This window comes from Hetaerina americana, unplaced genomic scaffold, assembly GCF_022747635.1.
Source record: "Hetaerina americana unplaced genomic scaffold, ioHetAmer1.1.p SCAF_21, whole genome shotgun sequence".
Taxonomy (NCBI): domain Eukaryota; kingdom Metazoa; phylum Arthropoda; class Insecta; order Odonata; family Calopterygidae; genus Hetaerina; species Hetaerina americana.
In genome coordinates, this window is record NW_027286775.1 from 8,435,392 (window position 1) to 8,457,928 (window position 22,537).

The 22,537-nt window shown below is 38.5% G+C and overlaps 1 protein-coding gene across 1 annotated transcript; it reads right to left on the reverse strand.

Moving 5' to 3' along the window:
• Positions 1–1,340: 1,340 nt before the first annotated feature.
• Trm1 (tRNA methyltransferase 1) lies at positions 1,341–22,474 on the reverse strand. The gene is made up of 9 exons (XM_071586181.1): positions 22,096–22,474; positions 21,892–22,018; positions 21,613–21,800; positions 21,281–21,512; positions 14,428–14,576; positions 14,159–14,312; positions 4,774–5,000; positions 2,407–2,745; positions 1,341–1,589 (listed from the first exon to the last, which is right to left on the reverse strand). The coding sequence occupies exons 1-9, from the start codon at positions 22,248–22,250 to the stop codon at positions 1,466–1,468; spliced, it is 1,695 nt and encodes a 564-aa protein (XP_071442282.1). The 5' UTR covers positions 22,251–22,474; the 3' UTR covers positions 1,341–1,465.
• Positions 22,475–22,537: the final 63 nt, after the last annotated feature.

Sequence of the window (22,537 nt, forward strand, 5' to 3'; positions counted from 1 at the left end):
CGACACAATATTCTGCACAATGAAGCAGCCACTCTCTTAATTAAGGCCTTCCCTTATCTCATGAAGGGTAATACACCGATTATTGCGCAGCATCTCATCAATTGGAGCCACCGTTGATTCCGGCAAACTCAGCCGCCCCCACCGCTGCTCATCGTGGACGTTTTCCTAGCCATCAAAAAACTCCCTGCACCACTTCCACATGACTTTGATGTCCATACACTTCTCGCTCTACACTTCCACTAAATGGCGATGAATTTATATCGGAGAAGCAGTTGTCGGTTGGCTTCGTGATGCGGCGGGAGAAAGGTACAATGCCGGTATTAAAAAGCTGCTTACAACGATGCAAAAAGTGATTGATTGTCAAGGCGACTACCTAGGAAAATAGCTGAATGCTCTACCTTTCCAACGACGTATGCAAAGTTGAGAATATATTTGATTTTTCATGAAAAGAAAAATAGGGAACCTTACTTTTCGAATGGCCCTCGTATAATATGATCTAATCGATATCTTGCTGAATTTTCCATGTGCACCTATGGCTGATGTGGTGTCTAAATCATGTAGTCATGAGGATTAACCAATCTCCTGCAGAACTCTATTACTTTCTCCCTGTAGTCATTCCTTAATCCTAAACCATAGCCCCCCACCTCATCACCATCTCTTTCTTCCCCTATTGTAGCATTCCAAACCCACATCACAATTTAATGCTTCCATCCAGGAACATCAGCCATTTTGTTCTCACTCGCACATCTGGCCGATTATTTCCTTACTACGAGTGCTTGGTGTCATGTTGATCTGAACAATCACCAAGTTTGTTGGTTCAGCTTTTACTTGTATTGAAAATTTATATTCCATCAGTCACTTGCTCTATTTTTACAATGCTTCTTCCTCCTTTTTCTTTCACTATTATTGCCACCCTTGCTGCACTCTTCTCCTCTCCTGTTAACTATTCAACAAATAACACTCCACTGATCCCTGCTGCCTTAACTTGCATCCTTAAGCACCAACATTCCCTCTCTTCATCGGTTGCTTCATTTTTTTCTTATTTTCCTCTCCTGAGCACTGTCATAATATTCCTAGTCTCTTCTCCAACTAGTTTAGTCCTCTTCTCTGCCGCTGTCCATTTTGTTTCAAGGAATTCGGTGAGATGACAACTGCGGAAGTTAACTCTCTTGTCGGTTCATCCAGGAGTGTACACCTTAAGCCAAACAATTACACCTAATATTCACAGCAGTCTGACATTGATGAATGGTTTGAACATAGTTAATTTCATATATATCCATAACGGCAAGAAAGTGGATTTTCAATGCACAATAATACACTCAAGTATGGAATGCATTCAATTTCAAAGTACATATATACATTTACTGAAGTAAAAGTACAATCCACAAAGATTACATTTCAACAGATATTCTCAACAAATAACTTAATTTGCATCCAAATCTTAAAAATAAAGTCAGCCAGCCTGTCAATCAGTTTTCGGATGTTTCCGACAAATTTCATCTTGATCATTTTTATCTTCTTCATTGATAGTGCTCACAAATTTGCTCCGCTTCCCTTGTTTGATTTGAGATTTTTTCTGAGATCGATTGCTGAAATAAATTAGAAGTGCACTATTATTAGAAAAACATCACCAGTTTGAATGAAGGAAATTTAACATGAAAAACAGTTCCAATACAAATGCCAGCTGTAGGTTTTTATGATCCCTATAAAACATTGTAAATACAAACTAGCATCTTTTTATCTTTCAATTCAAAAACTTCTACTCTGCCGCTTGCACACAATCGCCCTAATTTTGAAATTGAAGTTATTTCAAATTAAAATGCATACACACCTTACATAGTACGTAATCATAAGCTCTCAAATTTTCCTCCTCCCTTATTAACATCCAAGTGCTCTGGTTAAGTTTCAATGATTGTTTTACGAATCACACATTCAAATAGGAGAATGAATTAAACATCTAGCATGGAAAATCAATGCAAGTCTTGCAACTGTGCAGCTCTTTCATTGAATTGATTTGAAAAATATTAAAATGTTTTTAAATAATCAGTGTCGACTTCAGATGCATGTTTCATGAGTTAAAATATAATGAAATGTATGCTAATGAGGACAATGTCTTTGTAATACGAAAAGTGACATTCGAGTTAGGACACCACTATACTGAAAAAGTTTATAAACACCCGTGAAACTTTAAGTTGGTTGAGTTTATCACCAAACATTCCCTCAGAGTTTTGTACCTCCAATACATCTTCATACTGTGTTTTTTCATCTGATTAATAGAGCAGGGATGTCTATTTATATGGGGAGAGTATATGATTCAACATTGATCATTGGATAAAGATTTGACCAAATATTTGATTTATATTCTGCGCTAAATATGGTACTGGCTCAGCAGGTAAATCTGTATACCTTTCAGTCATGAGAGTTGCTCTGGTCCCAGGTCCCCAATTTGGCAAAGGGTTCTCCTGGAAACGAAGTAAGCCAAACTTTCTCGAGGGGGGATTGGCAAGTGGATGCACCTCAAAGTTGACGGGGGGGAATTCGTGCTGCGTTTGCTTGATGAGTGAAGGGTTGAAGAGGATGCCGTAGCCTGGGCTAGAAGGAGAGATTCTCTCTCTCTTCACGGGGTGGAGTACTTCCCAGGAGCGCATTATGTGCCATATGAATGCAACCGGAGCGTCTGTTTTTATGGACGTCCGGCATGCGTGAGAGAAAGAAACCCTGTACCCAGCATTCAACAATGCAGACCTGCAACACAGAAAAAAATGCATGGAATGGCCAGAATCAAAATGAGAGAAGAATGAAGATACCCTTTGAACCTGATAGGCCGAAGTCTTTGACCCTGGTTTATAAAAAGAAGAGTTTTAATGGACACAACGATATTTAAAGGACACCAAAAGCCAAATTGTTTCATTTCATCATTCTTCCTGTCATTTCATAATGAAATTCACTCATTTTTATTACTCCCTGCTTAATTTTACATGCATTATCATAACCAATATTCAAGTCAATATAAAATACAAAAAAGGGCTGTTCAAAAAATGTGCAATGCATCTTTAAATGCACCCCGGTGCATCTTCTTTAAGAAGCTTCACATTTTGCCTCTTCCATATATATTAACCATTAACACAGTAATCAACCCGAATGCTGGTTAGATAGGTGATGGTAGAGTTCACCCAGTACTAAGCCCTATACGGCATGTGAAATTCAAACATCAGCTAGGGGGGCCAGTGCCTTTCCATGAGCCGGTTATGGTTTTTCAGGAAGATCTGGTGCCCGAAAAATCACATAACTTGGGTAGAGCTTCAGGGTACCAGAGACTTGCCTGGGAATCGAACCCGGGACCCTCTGGTCAGTAGTCCAACGCTCTACCCCTGAACTACCACAACCCACACATATTTATGAAAACATGGAAGAGGCTATATATATATATATAAACAACAACATCCATTAGTGTTAAGTGCAAAATTCAATTCTACAATAGCAATAAAGATTATCATTCTTATTATCCCAGAATCTCTAAAAACCTGCACCAATCATTTGCGAGAACTAAAATGCAGCACTTGGGCCTAAAAATATGGGCCTCATTCTTTTTATTAAGTTACCAGACAATGTGAGGAATCTCAATAAAATGTCACTATTAAAAAAAAATTGTGAATATCTGTTCAAACGTATGTTCTAATCTGTCGATGGATATCTATAATTTGCAACTGCATAATTTCCTTTGACATGCGCTATATTTATACAACAAATCCTTGGACGAAATAAAGTGAATGGTTGAGTCCCGTGGTAGCACAAGATGGATGGCAAATAAATTCCAATCAAACAAAGTGTCAGGAGTGTGTCCCTATAGCGAATGCATCTGTTTGTAGCACATTGGGAATAATTATGCACTTCCTCAAAGTGACTTTAAACTTCTCAGCAAATAAGAGTGCAGCAAAAAACTGTCCACTCTCCAGAGGATTGCGTCAGTGTGCCCGCACACTTGAGGAGGTGGAAGGGATCACACTGAATGTATTGCTTATCGAGTTTTATTTTTCACAAGTACAACATTTCTTACCCTAATACACTCTTTATAGAAATTTGTGCTGAGGAGTCTGTTAATAATCTCCATTGCCATTTATATAGCCATAAAAATAATTATACGACAAAAAACTTAACTTATTTAAAAGAAGAAAAATAGGCATATTCAGCTTACACAGGAAATTTCAGCAAAAAACAAATGTGTACAAATGCAGTAGTTGTAGTTTTTATGGGAGGCGACCGAAAGCTATGGTAATTTGCGCCAAGGGGTCTGCAGTTTAACGTCCCATCTGACGGACGTCGCATTCACTCAAAGTGCTCTCCACAAAGCATCTCAAGTGGGGATCGGGATACCACTGAAATATATTTGTTGTCTCCAGGATTTGAACCCGGTCCCTCTCGGTGGGAAGCCTGTATGTTAGCTACCTCACCATCTCGATCCCTGTGTATAAATGCAATAACATCTGTTGGCACATATTATATTCTTGCATTCAACAAGTAATCCATGCAATTAATCTCAAAATAGATATTTAAAATCTCTTTGCATTCACCACGTGGATTATGGACACATTTATGTACACAAGAGCAGATGTTGTATAAACCCCAGTTTCATCTGCACCAAATGGTTTCTATTTTCCAATCAATGCCCGATCCAAATTGCTTGTGCCGCCCGTGCCTTGCGGCACTTTATTCTGGTTCAGTGGAGGGAAAGAATACACGTTCAAGGCAAGAGGGGAAACATGATGCAAGTACCTGAATACCACCATTCGCATGGTTTCCACGTGGATGACGGAGCAGAGGCGGTCCACGGTGTAGTAGAGGGGAACGTCCAGGAGTTCCTCCTGGAGCAGAGCAACAAAGCCCCTCATCCGCGTGATTGTCCCGTACGAGACATCCCCTTCGTCCTCGGAGAGCCTCTGACTCAAACGCTGCAGGAAGTCTCCGTCGTGTATTGGAGCCGTCCATATGGGGCCACCAACCTGAATTTAGAGTAAATTACTTAAGAGTGTGTCCTCTCATAGGTATTATAAGCCTAAGGCTAGTTAGAACAATTTTAATTCTTAAAAGTGCCTGAAGTAATTGGGGAACTCTATAAATCAGTTATATTTGTGGGTGATCAAGCATCAGTCCGCTCAAGAGTTGCAAATGTTACTTAATGCATTGCATTATCAGTGTGATACGTACGAGACCAAAATTAATCATTAGAAAATGAATAATAATGAGATTCTCAAGAAATAGGATAACTTCAATAAGCATTCAAGTTGAGGGTTGTTAGAACTGGTAAAAAAGTTCAATTATTCAGGGAATGTTCTGGTTGAGGACTTGGAGAGAGGTGGGGGCATCAAAAGAAGAAATGCATCAGGGAGAGAAGCATTTCAAAAGAGAATAGAGTTGATGGCAGGCACTTCAAGGAAAGACCTAAAGAAAAGTGTAAGGTGAACTTTAATACGGAGCATAGCTTAGTTCGGCTCAGAAACTTGGTTGTTCAAACAGGAGGATAAGGATATACTGGAGGTCTTTAGAGACGTAGATGAGGAGAAGAATTGCATAAATAAAGCAGACAGAAAGGAAAACAAAGAATGAAGTTTTAGGCATGGAAGGGAGAGAGAGGAGGTCATTAGGGGAAATCTGAAGAAAGCAAAGAAGAATATTTAGGAGACATTAAGACACAATGGGATCCTGAAGATGGTAATAGAGATACACAAAATGCAAAATTCATGAAAATATTATTAACATTGTACCGGCAGTTTCATCACATAGGTGACATCTGCAGGTTAATATGGTACCTGAATATATCACCTATGTGATGAAACTGATAGTACCGTGGTAATAATATTTTTGTCAATTTTACAATTGTATCTTATTCCTCAAGACAAATGCCCATAAGGTTGAGCCTGACCCTGATGAAATGGTAATAAGAGGGTTGAGGACTGGGAAAAAAGATAGAGGGAGAGAAAGAATCTTGAATGGAATGAATCAAGGCAAAAAGAATGCAGAGCTACAGAATGAGTTATCGCCATATTGTAATTTGGGGGTATAAGGATAATTTGGGAAAGATTAGTAAGGGCTTTGGAGTCCAGCGGAGTGTTTGATCAGCATCCATCAAAAACGTACCCCAAGCTGGAAGACTTCTACTTCTAAGAATGATATTAGTAAAACCTACTTACACTTTATTACTTGAGCTACGCTAAATATTTATTAAGAAATAAAGGGCCCCCTCAATTCATACGATTCTTGACATGACAAGAATGGTCAATTAGAAATAAATTGAATGTTAATAAATAACTGCAAATGCATAGCAGTTGCACCCACAATTTCTAGGATTCAATCTTTCACAACATTATGCTCGTGAATAAATATCCCATGCTGATGCAAAGTTCAGAGTGAATAACCACATAGAGGGGAAAATGCAACAAGTTCAAAGGTCCACTCCTTTGCACTATAGGGGCTGGCCAGCAGCCATGAAACATGCAAGCTTCACAATACTTAAAACATGACCTCATTATGATCAGATAATACATAAATGATGCTTAAGTTATTGGAAAAACAAATAACATTGATTCAAGCATTCCATGAACCAAGCTTGCATAATGATAAAATGTAACTTGAATGATATCAACGTTAAAAACCACTGCCAATCACCCTTCCTTTGGCTTGTTTTCCTTGCAGAGAAGAGTGGGACAAAGCAGAGTGGACCTATTTTCTCCCACTGCATTGGATATGAGCAGAGGACATATTTGGCATAGAAATGCACCAATATACAAATTGGCTGATTATCAATTAATATGCCTATCATAAGTTTATCAGCATATTTCAAGATTAATCAACTGATTTCTGACTTTAACGCATAATGAGGTTGAATCAATTATGTTAGTAGTACATACCAGATTACTAGTAGGTATCAATATTCATTAGGTTGAACCAATAATGAATTCATAATGCATATATGATTATTGCAACTCTTTTTACTTGATTCTCTATGATGCACCATATTTTCTACCAAGTAAAACTTTCATTGAGTCTTATATTCCAGCAAATAAGAGTGTACACATCATATAGTTTTGCAACATATTTTGGCATGAATAAACTATAAACAATGAACCAACAAGGCCACCAAAACCAGTGCACATTCTTGTGGTGTGCCGTGAGGCAGGATTTTTAGGGGAAGGGACCCTTCCTATGGGCTCCCAATCATACAACGAAGAAAACAGATTGCAACCTAGGAGAAGGCACGCTGGGCAATAAAAGTTACCCAATCCCATCATTTTATTCAATTTTCTTACAGCATTCCTTCACTACCATTTTGCCTTTGCTATCTCAAAAACAATAGCACATTAAAAATGAGATTACAAGTTATAAACATTATATGGGGAGATATTAAACTAAGGAGAATCTGCAAGAGAGTAATCTGATTAGAAGCAGGTGCCATTTTCTCTCAAATGGGGAACGAGAATGCACTCTTGAGTTGACAAGTCATTATCCAGTCCAGTCGGTGTGAGATTCCTTCCTTCTTGTCGTACAGTGCTTACTGCCATTATGTCTGAGATTCAGTATTTTGCACAAAGGAAAAATAACTAGCATGTATCACTGAAATAGATAAGAACTACTGAAAATTGTCAATTATTATGCTACAGGTAAATCTAAAGTACAAGGGGGTGCCCAAAAATAACTAGAATTATTATTTTTAAAGCAATGTATTTAATTTTTTACAAAACAATCTTATCACCTTCAAAGTACTCTCCATTAAACTTAATACATTTGTCCAATCCGCGATTCCATTCCTCGAAACTTTTTTCTAACTCATCTGTTTTGATACCCAACAGCTCCTGCCTTCGACAAAATCCATAGAAACTGAGGGAGATGCCACACCAGTGACTTTTAACGGAGTCATCCGCTAATATGCATTTCAATGCAACAATTTCAGAGTGTCATAATCATTCACCTTGATTTCAGAGTTTTAGAGGACACCTCGATACCTCAAATGGCGAAAGCACTCGACCGGACATTGAGGGATCCTAGTCAAGGCGAATGATTTTAATTTAATTTTCTGAAATTGTTGCATTGAGCTTCTGCCTTGTTTTTTTTCCCTCACTGCTTCCACATCATCAGAATGTTGTCCTTTCATGTCGCTCTTCATTCAACGAAACAAGATGAAAGTGCACGGAGCGAGGTCTTGAGTTTTTGCCATAGAACAATCCTTGTAAGCTGTTTCCAACATCACAACAGTTTCTGTGGAATTTTCACCAAGTAGGGAGCAAACTTTCACAGCCAGCACACTGTTCACTTGCATCTGCCCAAACGAAAAACGAGGGAGTAAGCGAAATCGTTTAATCGCTGTTTTTCCCTAGGAACCTTCCCTCCTCAATGGAAATGGGCTAATATCATTCCGATACATAAAACAGGTCCCAAGAATGATGTTTCAAACTATCGCCCTATCTCATTGCTTCCAATCCTGTCTTCCGTTTGTGAACGTATTATTCTCAACAGGATTTATTATTTCACCTCTCCCTTTTCATCTTCTCAGCAGCATGGTTTCCTCCCACGCAGATCATGCCTGACAAATCTCACTGTCTTTCAGCACCACGCCGTCATGGCAATAGACAAATCAAGTCAACTTGATACCATCTACCTTGACTTCTCCAAGGCTTTCGACGCCCTGCATCATCAACTCCTCCTTCATAAACTCAGCCAACAGTTCGGCATTCATGGTGTGTTCCTTAGCCTTCTCTCTACCTTTCTCACCCACAGAACCCAGCGTGTGATACTCTCGGATGCTTCTTTCTCTTGGTCTCCTGTCACGTCTGGGGTTCCCCAGGGCAGTGTCCTTGGGCCATATCTTTTCAATTTATTCGTCAATGATCTTCCTTGCCGACTCCTTTTCTCCCAGGTCCATACACTTCTCTACGCTGATGATTGCAAGATCTACAAGCAAATTAATAACATTTCTGACTGTACTCACCTTCAACTTGCCTCACATAAAATTTCCCCATGGTATGATACCTGGAGGCTCAACTTAAACCCTGGAAAATGCAACATCATGACTCTTGCTCTGAAAAAAAACCCCTGATGTTCAACTACTCAATTAACTCAACTCCCTTAAATAGAGTAACAACCATGAAAGACCTTGGCGTTTTAACTGACCATAATAGTCAAACACCGAGTTCCACATTTCCGCAATATGTCCTCGAACGATGTTCTGTCTTCTTCATCCATTTCTAGTCCCCAAAACCACAGACTTAAAGCTGATTTAAAACTCCTCCACAACACCCTAAACTCCGCTATTGATTTCCCTGAACTGCTACGTGGATAATGTTTTAAAATGAAATAAAATAATTACTTTTAGAAAACAAACAGTTTCGAATGAACACAAACTTCCCTGATGACAAAAATGCATGCTCCAAAAATGAACTCAGAATGATTTGTGCTGCTAAGCTTCCATAGTGGAAGAAATGCATACTACATAATCTCCGCCAACCGCAGCACTATTACAGTTATTTCTGAGAACTATTGTAATATGTAAAGCATAAGTTCACTTGTTTTTATTTTAAAATAATTTACTGACAGTAAGATCCAGTTCTGAAAAATGCAATTGCCAACTTCACCGTTTGTGTGCATGCATAGATTGCAACGGAAGTTTCTATAAATGCTGCAGTTGGAAAAAAGGATTTCCCTTCACATGCCGACCAATGGGCTCATGCTCTTCTTAAGAAGCAACTTTGGACCTCCCATCCTCTTACTAATTCACCTTCTAGGGATTCCTCCCAGTTCTTTCTTAATTTTAAATTGCTACATTTGAGGCATTCAACTCACACTTAATCTCTCTAACAGACATGCTTGCCCTCAGCATTTATGGATATTTTATCCTAGTGTTACTTGTGGTATGACTTTTAAAAATCACTACGCACATGCCCTTCAACACCACTTAAAAGGCCATCACGTATTATGGGATTTAATCCAATGCTTGGAGACTTTTGCTGCGTGGGATATCAAGCTTATTGTTCTGTAGTCCTAACATGATGTAGCCTTTACCTTTTTGGAATAGGAACTAACACTGATATAAGAAAGTCTTCCGGCCAGATTCCTTCCTCATAAATACTACGAATCAGCCCATATAGCCTCTTCCACAGTTTCCTAAACGTTCTAGTAGTTCCGAGGGAATGTTATCCACCCCCACAGCCTTATTTAGTTTCATCTCCCTTAATGCCCTTTCTATCTCATCGTCGAGTATGTCTGGACCTAAGCTATCTTCCTCTATGTCCTGTTCTCTTTCGATGTCTAACCTTGTTGGCCTATGTTCTATACCATACAGTCCTTCTATATATTCCTTCATCACTCTTGGATCTTGTTTGTGTCAACTATTATCTTACCTGACTTATCTCTAACTATTAACAAAGATCTTCCCTTCTTACTTCCTGATAGTGTATAACACACCAATTTCACCCTTCCTCTGCTTCAATACTTTCCATATCTTCACACTGCATCTTCTACCATGCTACTTTTGCTTTGTTTGTTACCCTTCTCAATGTATTCTTTGTACTTCCTTCTGCGTAACTCTGTGTTAACATTCTTCCATTTCCTCAGGTCATCTATCTTTCTAACCATCTCATTCATGACCCATGGTTTCCTTGTCCTCTTCCTATTAACAGTTCCTGGAATTTCTTTTGCCACTTTGAATATCCATTTTTCATATATTCCAATTACCTCGATGATATTCAGCTCCTTTCCCCCACTCAAGATGCTCCCTACATCCTACTCAAATACCCATTTCTTGTCAATACAGTTAATGCTTCTACATTCCATTTCCTAATCCACCATCCCTGCCTTATCTTTCCTAATCAGATGTAACACTTCATCACCACTAAATTGTGATGAGAGTCCTCATTTTCTCCCGGGAAGCTGTTCGAAATAATTACACTGTTCCTGAACCGGTTTCTAACAAGAATATAATCTGACTAATACTCACACTCATCCTAAATCTGAGCCTAATCATAATATAATCTGACTAATACCTCTCTGAGTCACCTGGCATTTTACATGTATACCTACCCCTTTTGCTGTGACAAAGCCAAGTGTTGGTTATGACTAACCCGATTCTCCAGTAGAATTCAATTGCTTTCTCCCCATGGTCATTCCTTGTGCCTAAACCGTAGTCCCTGACATCATCATCTCTTCCTTTGCCTACCATCACAATCCAATCCCCCATCAATATCAAATGTTTCCCTGCAGGAACACGTGAGTATTTCTTCTAACTGATCAGATACCCTATTGATTTCTTCCTCCTTACGATTGCTCAGTGGCATGTATACCTGAACAATGACCAAGTTCATCGGTTCTGCTTTTACCTCTACTAGTAATATTCTATACGTAGCTAGCTCTATGTTGACTATTCTTCATCCTACCATTAAATTAAATATAATGGCAACCCCTTCCAGGCTCTAGCCCTCTCCGTCATACATTACCCTATAATTATCACTCTACTAATCCTTGTTATTCTTCCATCTCACTTTGCACAGCCCTCAAACATCTATGTTTCCTCTTTCCCTCTCTTGTTTTATTTTCTCTAATTTTCCTGCCTTCAACATTGTCCTAATATTCGAAGTTCCTCTTCTTAACTACTTCAGTCTTCTTATTCTGCATCTCCTGCCATGTTGCCGTCAGATTTGCTCACCAAGGTTTTCGTGAAATGATGACCACAGAAGCCTTAACTCTCCTGCTGCCGGGCACGACACACAGCTGATTCTGATTGGCCGAGTCCCATTATTGCCACAACTCAGTTTCTATTAAGGGCACATGCAGATGCTATTAATACATTAAAAAGGTATAAAATAGACAAAACCATGAATTGCTACAAGGTCATGCTAAAAATATTATATAGAGGGACAAAGTTTTCATTTAAATTTTAGGACTTTTATTCTATAACTTTTGTGTCAATATGAATGCGTTTAATACCAAGTGATGCCTCCAGCCACCCTCAGCCTAATCCAAGCGGCGTGACATTTTTATGTGCCCGACTGCCCTGGGAAATAATGGGTGGTGGCACAAGGAATAAGGAACTAGTCCCTACACCCTGCTAATGTTCAGCGGAGGGGGATTTGTCAAAAATTGCTATGACCAATGCAGTAGCGTAATTACTTTGCTAGAAAATTTAGGCTGGGATTCCCTTACACAGCGGCGTTTACAATATAGATTAAACTTATTAAAAACATTTAAAGATGGGTCCTTTTCCGATGGCATTAAGAACATAATACGAACCCCAACGTATTACGGGCGGAGGGATCACGAATGTAAGATTAGAGAGATTGACTGCAGGACAGACAGATTTAAATGGTCATTTTTTCCGAGAACAATAAGAGACCAGAATTCTTGTAATCGAAATCCCCCAGGAGCCGGCTCGGCATAATAAGTATTAACCTACAAGGTAGCGACTGTGCATGGTTATAATAGTATATTTATATATTTTTTTTGCAGGTTCCCCTTACCTTTCCCCATCCATTCGGAAAACCCTAACCCCCTCATCCCTTACCCTTTCCTACTGGTACTGCACCCCCTCCCACACACCTTTTTGGTGGCTTGCAGGGTAATGATGTAGATGTAGATGAACGTGTGAATTTCACATGCCTTTGGGTTTAGTATTGGGGGAGCCCCTACACTCCCCTTTCAAACCAACCTTTGGGCTGATAACTGTGGTTTTGGGTGGTAATATGAGTTGTTGTAATATGATCAATTATTTGTTGCTCTCTATTAAACAAAGAAAATCAAGTTAGGGACTTAAGTATACCTTTTGATAAATACTTTTTTTAAGATCTCATAGTTAAAACATTGTTCAGTCTGCACCAAAAACACCCGAAAGGCCTGGTACTAAGAAACAAATACTCTTCCCAAAATCTTAAAAAAATAGTATCATTATAAGTTTATAACAATACTACTGCTTTAGTAGAGGCCAAGTGGAATATCTTTGTATATTGTGCTGTTGACACAATACGCAAAAAACTTATTGGAAAGTATTTAAAAACAATCCTATAACTACGGTTTTGTATAGAATACATGCTATATCCTGTATTTTATGGTTTCAAATGGCTCAAATTTGTGGAAATTCATGTCAATGGAATGAAGAACACAATTTATTTTCCACTGTTCTCCATTTTGATACCACCAGTTTCAACGCTTAGGCGAACCTGATTATGACGTCCAAGCGTTGAAAGCAGTAGTACCCAAATAAAGAACAGTGGAAAAATACACCGTGCTCTTCATTCCATGCTACAACCCATGTAAAAAAAAAATTGGTCATCATAGAGTAATTTTTAAAACTTTTATTAAATTTTCAACCAGAATTGAAGGAGAAAACGGATTCCTTTTAAAATAGAGCAATCCTATGACAATGAACATCTATCTACGTTCCAAAATTCAATCAGAAGTATAAATACTTCTGATTGAATCCTTTTAAAAAACAATATACTCTAGTACTTCACCACCACTCCCAACAATGCCTGAGAATTGTAGTTTATTTGTGGACACTTGGATATCACACCAAAGAACAATGCTTGAAATTCAAATGTGAACCTAATGATAGGTGAATAGGTACTCTAATAAGGTCTATTTCAATGACTGACATGAGTATACAAGTGTATATATGAATGTATATATGTATGTGCATATATACATATATGCGTGCATGGGTCAGAATACATACAGGGTGCGGCAACATAACTTCCCTCTTTTAAAGGAGTTTTGCTTTCTCCAAAAAGTTATGTAGCTGCACCCTGTATATGAATGTATATGTGTGTGTGTCCATATATATATGTATATATATGTTTATTTATATTTATATATATGTATGTATAGATATATGCCCATTCTCATATGCTGGTCAATGAGGGGGTGCTCTTCCACCCGTTCTCTATGTAAGTTGACAAATGTAAGTTTCACCTCAAGGACGAATGGAAAAACTGCAGTCCAGAATGTAAACTGAAACAGAGAAACTCAGAAGAAGAGGAACACATGCATCAACCTATATTTTCATTCCTGATCATGAACAACATACCGACAAAGGGGAAGCATTCCATCATTGCAGCATCAACCCAACAGGAACTTCGCCAATGCAAAAGGTATGATGTTTCTGGCGGTAAATGGGACTTACATGGTGCCTGTGTCCACAGTGAGCGCATGACTGTCTAACGGGTGGTCCAGTCGGCAGGGAGAACTTGGTGTGTTTTTCCAATTCCTGAGTGATGCCAAGAGGCTGCAAGGTAACACTTTCGCATCCAGTGCACTGGTATACCATTGCCAGTTTACTGCATGGATGACAACATATTACAAAGCATTAATTTTCCACTTTATAACATCAGATTTAGCACAAACAAATAATTAGTGAGAATTTCATCTAAATATGAACATGAGCAATCTTACCTAGTAGTTCTTTTGCAAACTGCATGGCCAGTGAAAACTTTCACAAACACCCTCACGTAGAAATCAGCACTGACAGACATCAATGGCACAATGTAACGTCCATATCTGTTGGCATGGGATTCAATGCACTGGAGGACGATTCGCAGTGCCTGAAAGTCAGAGGATTATAAAACAGAGCAAGGGCACACAGGTATATACACGCTTTACATGCACATGTAAATATCTCTTTTTAAAAATGTACAAATGTCAAAATCCATGGAACATTTTTTCTCGGCAAGCTCCAAATCTGCATGAAATATTAGCAAAAATAATAATAATAAGGTATACTCCTAACCTGTAGGAATTGTGCACCAATATTCCTACTGGAAGCAAGGCAATTTTCACATTTTACCATACTCTTACAAACAAGTTGATAAAAGACTATATTCCTTTAACTTCTTAATTTGGATAACAAGACACATATTGTGATTCAACATTTCTTCTTCAGATGGCAAAAAATGGCTTTGAGAGAGGATACTTGCATGACGAATCCTACTAAAATATTCAAAAAAGCCATGTATATGCAAATAGCATCTTATCTCGAAAAAAACTTCCTACTTTCAAATTCTGAGCATGGATTTAGATCTGAAAGGTCTACCATAACTGCCTTATGTCAGGCAATCGACAGCATACTTAATTCATTAGATGCTAAACACAAAACTCTTGGAATGTTTTTTGACTTGTCAAAGGCTTTTGATACTGTAAACCACAATAGACCACTAATTAAACTCAATAGAATAGGAATTAGAGGAATTCCTTTAAACTGGATAAAGTCTATATTCATAATTGCACTCAGAAAGTGGTGTTATCAGTTGATGGGTCAAAATATTCATCCGAAGCATACCAAGTTAACAAAGGTGTTCCACAAGGCTCAACCCTTGGGCCACTCCTCTTTCTGATATACATCAATGACCTACCTAACTGCTTACCAAATAATGATGGAATAACACCCTTGTTGTATGCTGATGACACTAATGTAATAATATCAGCACAAACATATCCCAGCCTTGTGGAAAAATCTAAGTCTGTCACACTTGCAATAAACAAGTGGTGTGCAGACAACCCTCTAGACTTAAATGTAAATAAAAGTGAAATAGTATACTTTACACGCAATAAGAACGTGTCAGATGATCTGCTGGTAAAAATCAATGACCAATCAATTGAGCGTGTGACAGAATGCAAATTTCTAGGTATTTCTCCAAGTGCAAATATTTCTTGGGATACTCATGTAAAAGCCCTTCAACACAAGCTCAGTTCAACTTGCTACTTATTAAGACACCTGCATGAAAGTACAATTAAAACTGTACCACTCAATTTGTACTATGGGGAAATTTATTCAAATATAACCTACAGTATAATATTATGGGGATCAGCTGCTATTACTCAAACCATCTTTAAAATGCAAAAGAAAACTATGAGAGACATCACCAGGAAACCTCACAATGCTCCATCAAGGCCCATTTTCCATGAATTAAATTCCACTCCCGTGCATCTACATCATGTTTTTAATTCTATATATAAAAAATAACATTGGCAACTATTCTCTTAACTCTGCCTATCATCATCATTACACCAGAGGCAGAAATGACTTCCATTTTGGGAATATAAGAACTAAAGCATTGAAATTAGGACCCAATGAAATGGGCATCAGATTATATAACAAACTACCCAAAAGTATCAAGGATACAAAGGGAACTGCTGCATTCAGGCATAAATTGAAAAGATATCTGAAGCGCAATATGCTCTACTCGGTTGACGAACATCTCAACAATATTCCCGACCAGTAAGTTCATACTTTTAGTTTCTAGCAATGGTCATGGTCCGATTCATGTTGGTGATCAATGATTTCTCTGAATTTGATATTGCATGTTACAGCCAATGCTCATGGGTTTGTACCAAACATTTATGTAACTGTGAGCTTCATTTCTTTCTCAATGTATCTTAATTGAGCGTGTGTCTTTGCTCCTTTTTGACGTGCCTTTTATCATCTACATACACCACCCACCTGGTACTTTTGTATTGTGATCTCTGGGCAAATAAAAAGTAATAGTAATAATACTCATATATTCTATTGTTTCAGGCTTCACTTCGTGGAAGTATTTAATATCCATACTAAAAAGAAAGACTCGTACTTCTCCACAGATTTTTATCATAAGGTACAACGCCTTTCACCGACTTGCGGCATCATCAGGGACGCACCTGATGATGCCACATGTCGGTGAAACGCATCGTACCGTATAATAAAATCTGTGAAAAAGTACGAGTCTTTGTTTACTGTATGGAATTTCACTCAATTTTAGTTGACAGCAATTCTCATTTCCTAAAGACTTTTTTCACTCTCTTTTCAATTTATACTAACACTATGGCCTTTTTGGTATTTGATGCAAGAGGACATAGCATGACTCATGACAACATCTTTCATCTTTCTGACCCAAGAATTTGAGGTTCGGCTATTCAAAAATGTTAAATGCTTTTACATATTAGTAATTTAAATCTTAAGTTAAGCATTGAAAAATAGCTTATTCATTCTGCTGTTTTATCATTCTTTCCAGTGATGGCAGCAGACATTCTTAGAGCACCTATAAAATAGATGAATGTCAGTTAAAAAATAATATTAAATTTTAAAAACATTATCGCCCAATGAATATTCAACGAAAATTTGAAGATTGACAGCAAAAGGATCGGTTTGATGCGGTGGCTTTTGCACTGGCTTTCCACCCAGATTCGAATTCTGGAGACAGCAGATATTTTTCAGTGGTGTTCCGGTCCTTACTTGAGGTGCTTGCGGAGAGCACTTTGAAAGAGTACGCCGTCTGTCCGATGGGACGTTAAAAGCTGTGTTTGACACCTTTGTGTCTTCCGTTAAGAGTAAGCTAATACCGTCGCTGGATTTCCCTCCACCCTTTCCCATCCACCCCTGATGCAATGCAAATGGCCTCAGCTTTCGGTTGCCTCCCCTATAAACTACTACTGGAAAAATGCTTGGGAGTAAAGAATTTTGAATGACATGAAGGCCTTTCCTGTATAATCTTTAGGGATGATTTTTTACTGGAAAGGTAGTTCTCAATCCACTCCGCCTTTGACTGGATCCAAAAACAATCTAATACTAACAGTAATAAAAGTCTTGAAAGTGTAAACTAAGGTTTTAAGGCATTTATGCCAAACATAAAATTTCCCTATGGTGTGATACCAGGAGGCTCAACTTAAACCTTGGAAAATGCAACATCATGACTTTTACTCTGAAAAAAAACCCCTGATGTTCAACTACTCAATTAACTCAACTCCCTTAAATAGAGTAACAACCATGAAAGACCTTGGCGTTTTAACTGACCATAAACTAAATTACTCCGACCACATACAGACTGTAAAAAATAAAGCAATGTCCCGATTAGACCACCTTTACCACTTCGCAGAAATTAAATATCCAATATCACTCCATTCGTACCTCTCAACAATTGCCCTCCCCATAGTATCATATTGCTCCCCAATTTGGTCCACCTCATCCCCAACTAATCTCAAATCCCTCGATTGCATCTCTCACTTCTTTGCCATAATAGACAAACACAGAGTCCCACATTACCGCAATATGTCCTCGAATGCTGTTCTGTCTTCTTCATCCATTTCTAGTCCCCAAAACCACAGACTTAAAGCTGATTTAAAACTCCTCCACAACACCCTACACTCCGCTATTGATTTCCCTGAACTGCTATCTCTCTTCAACTTCAGGATACCAACCCATTCCATCCACACCCGCTCCCTACTCCATCTCTGCCTATTCCTTGGATATCTCTCACCAAGCGCTCACCTTTCCTATTTCGCCTCTCATCCCTTCTAAATTCACTCCCCCTCACACTGTCGACCCCTTTCACTTATCATGCAACAATTTCAACGCCCAAGCTTTATCCCACCTCTCAACAAATTAAATATTTCCCCTGTCCATGTTCGGTTCTCGTTGTTTATTGTTATGCTGTTATTGTCTTTTGTCCTCTTTCATGTTAGTTATATTATTCACTGCAAATTGGCACTACGGCTGTACGTGGATAATGTTTTAAAATAAATTAAATAAATAAAAAGAACTCACTGCATGTAATTACAATCATACTGTTCATTAATTGCAAATATATTTAGTGTTCAATTTTATTTAATGCCATAAAAATGTACGTACGTCCTTACAATTTTTATGTTTCCTGAAATGCAGTATAATTTTACAGGCATGGGAATCATTTTGTTTTTTTTTTATTGTAAGGTGGGAAGACTGAAAGCTGAGGTGATGCAGATCAGAGAAGAGGAAAGGTGGTGGAGCAGTCATGGGAATGAATTTGGGAAGCGGTGAACTTTGAATATCATACCAGCATGCAGAGCGGGATGTAAAAGAGGCCGAGGCGGACCATTCATCTTGTATTTCATTCTTTTTCTTTTACCTTTTAACCCATTTTATTTTCATCATCACACTCTCCCAGAGTTGCATCAGAAATGAAAAGAGACTTTATGTTTATGTTCTTATCAAACTGAAAAACATAAGCTTGTGGAAGCTACTCCTGCTTCAAATTAAGTCTTCAGAAAAAGAAAACATCAGCCTCACTTACAGCACTTTTAAGAGCTCACAAGGTGCGGGAGTCCAAATAAGGGACCTCCCAAGATCGAGAAGTAGCACACGTTCGTGTGTGTGAGGTGCACTTGATAATAATCATTAAGTCCATAGGTGGAGGGAAAAGACTTTCATCGACCAATTAATACACGGTCTAGGCAATGCAATGTGGGACGTGACGAATACAAGAGCGGAAGGGAAGTAGTAGCATTTAGGGGAAGGAGGCGACCGACAGCTGAGATCATTAGGGATGGACAGGAAAGGATGAAGGGTGGAGAGAAACCCGGCGTCGGCATTAGCCTACTCTTGATGAAAGGCGCCAAGGCGGAAGGGAAATATGGAGTCTTAAGACCATCCCATCAAATTTCAGGGCAATGTGAGATATCCTTTAATTACATCATTTTGAGTGTTTGGAGTGCAGTGATCAGGTGAAAACTGTGATTTTTTACCAGTGAGGAAAATGACTAAAATTCAGTGGTCACAACATGAATCAGCATTGGGTCAACACATGGATCCATTTATCAGTTAACACTAGAATAGAACAAGAAGGGTTTCTTGAGCTCAGTAAAACACCACGACTTCTAGTCTCCCTTGACTAGCAACCACTAACATGAGCCACTGCCATAGGAGTTCCTCCTCGTAAACATTTGAGATGGTGACTCATGGGAGCCACTCAGGACCACACAAACACTGAAGAGGAGAGCCTCTTTCATTCTTATTATTTTCCTTTTTGAATCATTATTTATTTACTTAAGTGTGACTCGGGCATCACTGATGCACGAGTTCTTCTTCACAAACCTGGATTGCATTCGTCATTGCGATTCACTTGGGTCACTGTGCTATGCAAACCTAAGTTTCATATGCAATTGTTAGTCCCAACTGGCCCCTCTCCTTTTCTTACGTTCCATTTCCAATGTGGAAGCTCACAGCCTAGGGCTTTTACACCAATCAATGTAAATGAAATTAAGTGCTATGAAGAGTTAACCCTGTTTCATGTTAATATTCCACATTTGTGGTCCAAAATTAGAGATTCTAACAGCCAAAAACAACACAGCATATTGCGTTTATGTGAGCACCTGTTAAAATAATGGGGAATGCAATTTGTACATCATACCTCACAATCAGTTTGTTTTTCTTTTGCAGGAAAATTTAAAAAAAAAGCGATGCATGAATCTATATGGAGAACAACCTCTAAATTCAAGATGTGTCACGTCTATATTGAATTTTATTCAGAAATCGCAGCAGTACATCTAAAAAATCTAAATTATTTTTCAGATGCCACAATTGACATTTATTTTCAATATTATTAAGGTCAAAGAAATACTCTCCCACAGCATATCCTCCCCTTGAATCCACCTCTGCAAGATCCAGTAACTTGGGGAGGCCCTTCGATTGAATGAATCAGTCGTCACCAAACAACTAATTGTTTGGTGACTCCACCTAAACATTCATACTGCCGACTACACTGCTGACTAACTACCTGACTGGTAACCCCATCACAAGTACAGATGCAAGTCATACATGTGAAGTCATTGGAAAATAAGATCGTGCTGTTGAAAAATCTGACAAAGGAAGCGGTGCTACTGGTCCTTAATTAATGAGATTAACTCGTGAGACGTAAATATATAATATATACATACTTGGAACAAATGACTTTGTTCAGAGTAAACTTACCACAACTGAGTTAGCCAGTGAATTCATAACCTCCCGCCCCCTCCCCCAGCTGGCCCTGATTGCCCTTCATGCAGAGATAAAAATAAGGAAACATTACAAATACTCTGCCAGGGTCATCAGTACTTTCCTAAGATGCTGCTTATATTTAAAGATGATTTTGGTCTCAGCTCAGGTCATGTAACTTTTGTTAAATACCATAAATCAGATAAAATAAATGCAAGGGAATGGTGCAGACTGATTCACCCCTTTCCCAAATCCCCATTTTCCCGACCCGAATAAGATTAATAATTTGGAGACAATTCTACTGAGATGAATAATGGGAGTGCATGTCCGGTAAACTCGTGACAACATACGTCCTCTGCAGTAACCACCGCACATTTGTCTTTGTTTGACCAGCAAATCCACTAGAACCTGACCACAACAATAGAGCTCAATTTACTAGCGATTTCTTGTGCTCAACAATAAATATGCTATGAAATTCAGGTCAAGAAAAACTTATAACGATTGGACATGCGAGTAAAATTTCTATCCCTGTACCCTTTATATAGTTACCATTTCATGGCAAGCCTTTGAATGCAGAGATATTGCACCATATTTTGAATAACAGGTTTCTGGAGCATTGCCAGCCAAAACAGCCATGTCTGTCGCTGTTACCAAGAGAAGTCCACCGTCAGCAAGGCTCTGCACAGCACTGTCCAAAAAGGTAGATGGACATCCATATGGGTCAAGGTCTATAGCATCAAACCGCTTCTCTAACGGTCTTCTATGAGAATACATGAGCATCCTGAGCAAAAGAATAAGGAATCAATAGGTATATAGGAAAATGATGTCTTCGGTTCAAAATATCAACATTAAATGCCTTCGTAACGAACAAAATATCTTACGATGCATCGGATAGGCTAGTTTTGACTATTTCCTCCACTCTGTTGTGTAGAACATTGATTTTAATACTCTCAACTGCCTTTTCTGATAAATCGTTGGCTATAATAGATGCTACACCAGGGATTTCTTTTGCATAGCGTATTGATCTCAACCCAGTCGCTGATAATGCTTCCAAAATTGAGAATCCACCCTGAGAAGTTAAAAATCACCCGCAAGTTACAACAATCATCTTGACACTAAATTAAGAGTTGAAATCACGTCAAAATAAAAGTAGGAATTACCTCGCACGGTAGCCATACCTCGACGCCGTCTTTTATAATTTTTTGAAAGGACTTTAAAACAGCTGCTCGCTTATTTCTCTTCCACTTCCTGTCGTAATCTTCAAAAAATAATCGCAAAACAGCGACACTAAAATAAGAAAAAAAAGATTGAATACTCTTTTTGCCTACTTGGTATTAATAATAAAATACTAGCCGCAAACCTACCTCAAATCACGGTTGAATTCTTGTACAGGATTGTAGAACACCTTTTTAGACGGAGACAAGAGGATTTCGGCTTTCCCTTCCCCAATTACCAAATTGTCATTAACAGTGTTAGTTGAAGTTGATTCTTCGCTGGTTCCAGTTTCAAAATATTCCATTTCACTAGCTAATAAACGGTAAAGTCCCTTCAGACGTAGGTCAAAACGTTTCAGCTTTTGGCATCGTCTCCACAATATTTTGCAATTAATTTTTCTTCCCGAACACCGTAATCAAGCTAAAATGTCATTTTTCACTTAACCACTTTCCGTAAGGAACATCTATTTCCATGTAAACCACCCTGACCGCGTGGTTATCGCTTTTCTCCGAAGTAAACAACAACCGATCTCAAGTATTTATTGCTTTCATTTGTTATGATTTTTATTTTGCTGATTGATCTATCAAGTGT

Coding starts and splice junctions, on each gene's coding strand:
- Trm1 (XM_071586181.1), bottom strand. CDS start 22,250: ATGGAATATTTTGAAACTGGAACCAGCGAAGAATCAACTTCAACTAAC. Junction 21,801..21,891: donor AGGTATGGCTACCGTGCGAG/GTAATTCCTACT, acceptor TTAACTTCTCAG/GGTGGATTCTCAATTTTGGA. Junction 2,746..4,773: donor ATGCGAATGGTGGTATTCAG/GTACTTGCATCA, acceptor TCTGTGTTGCAG/GTCTGCATTGTTGAATGCTG.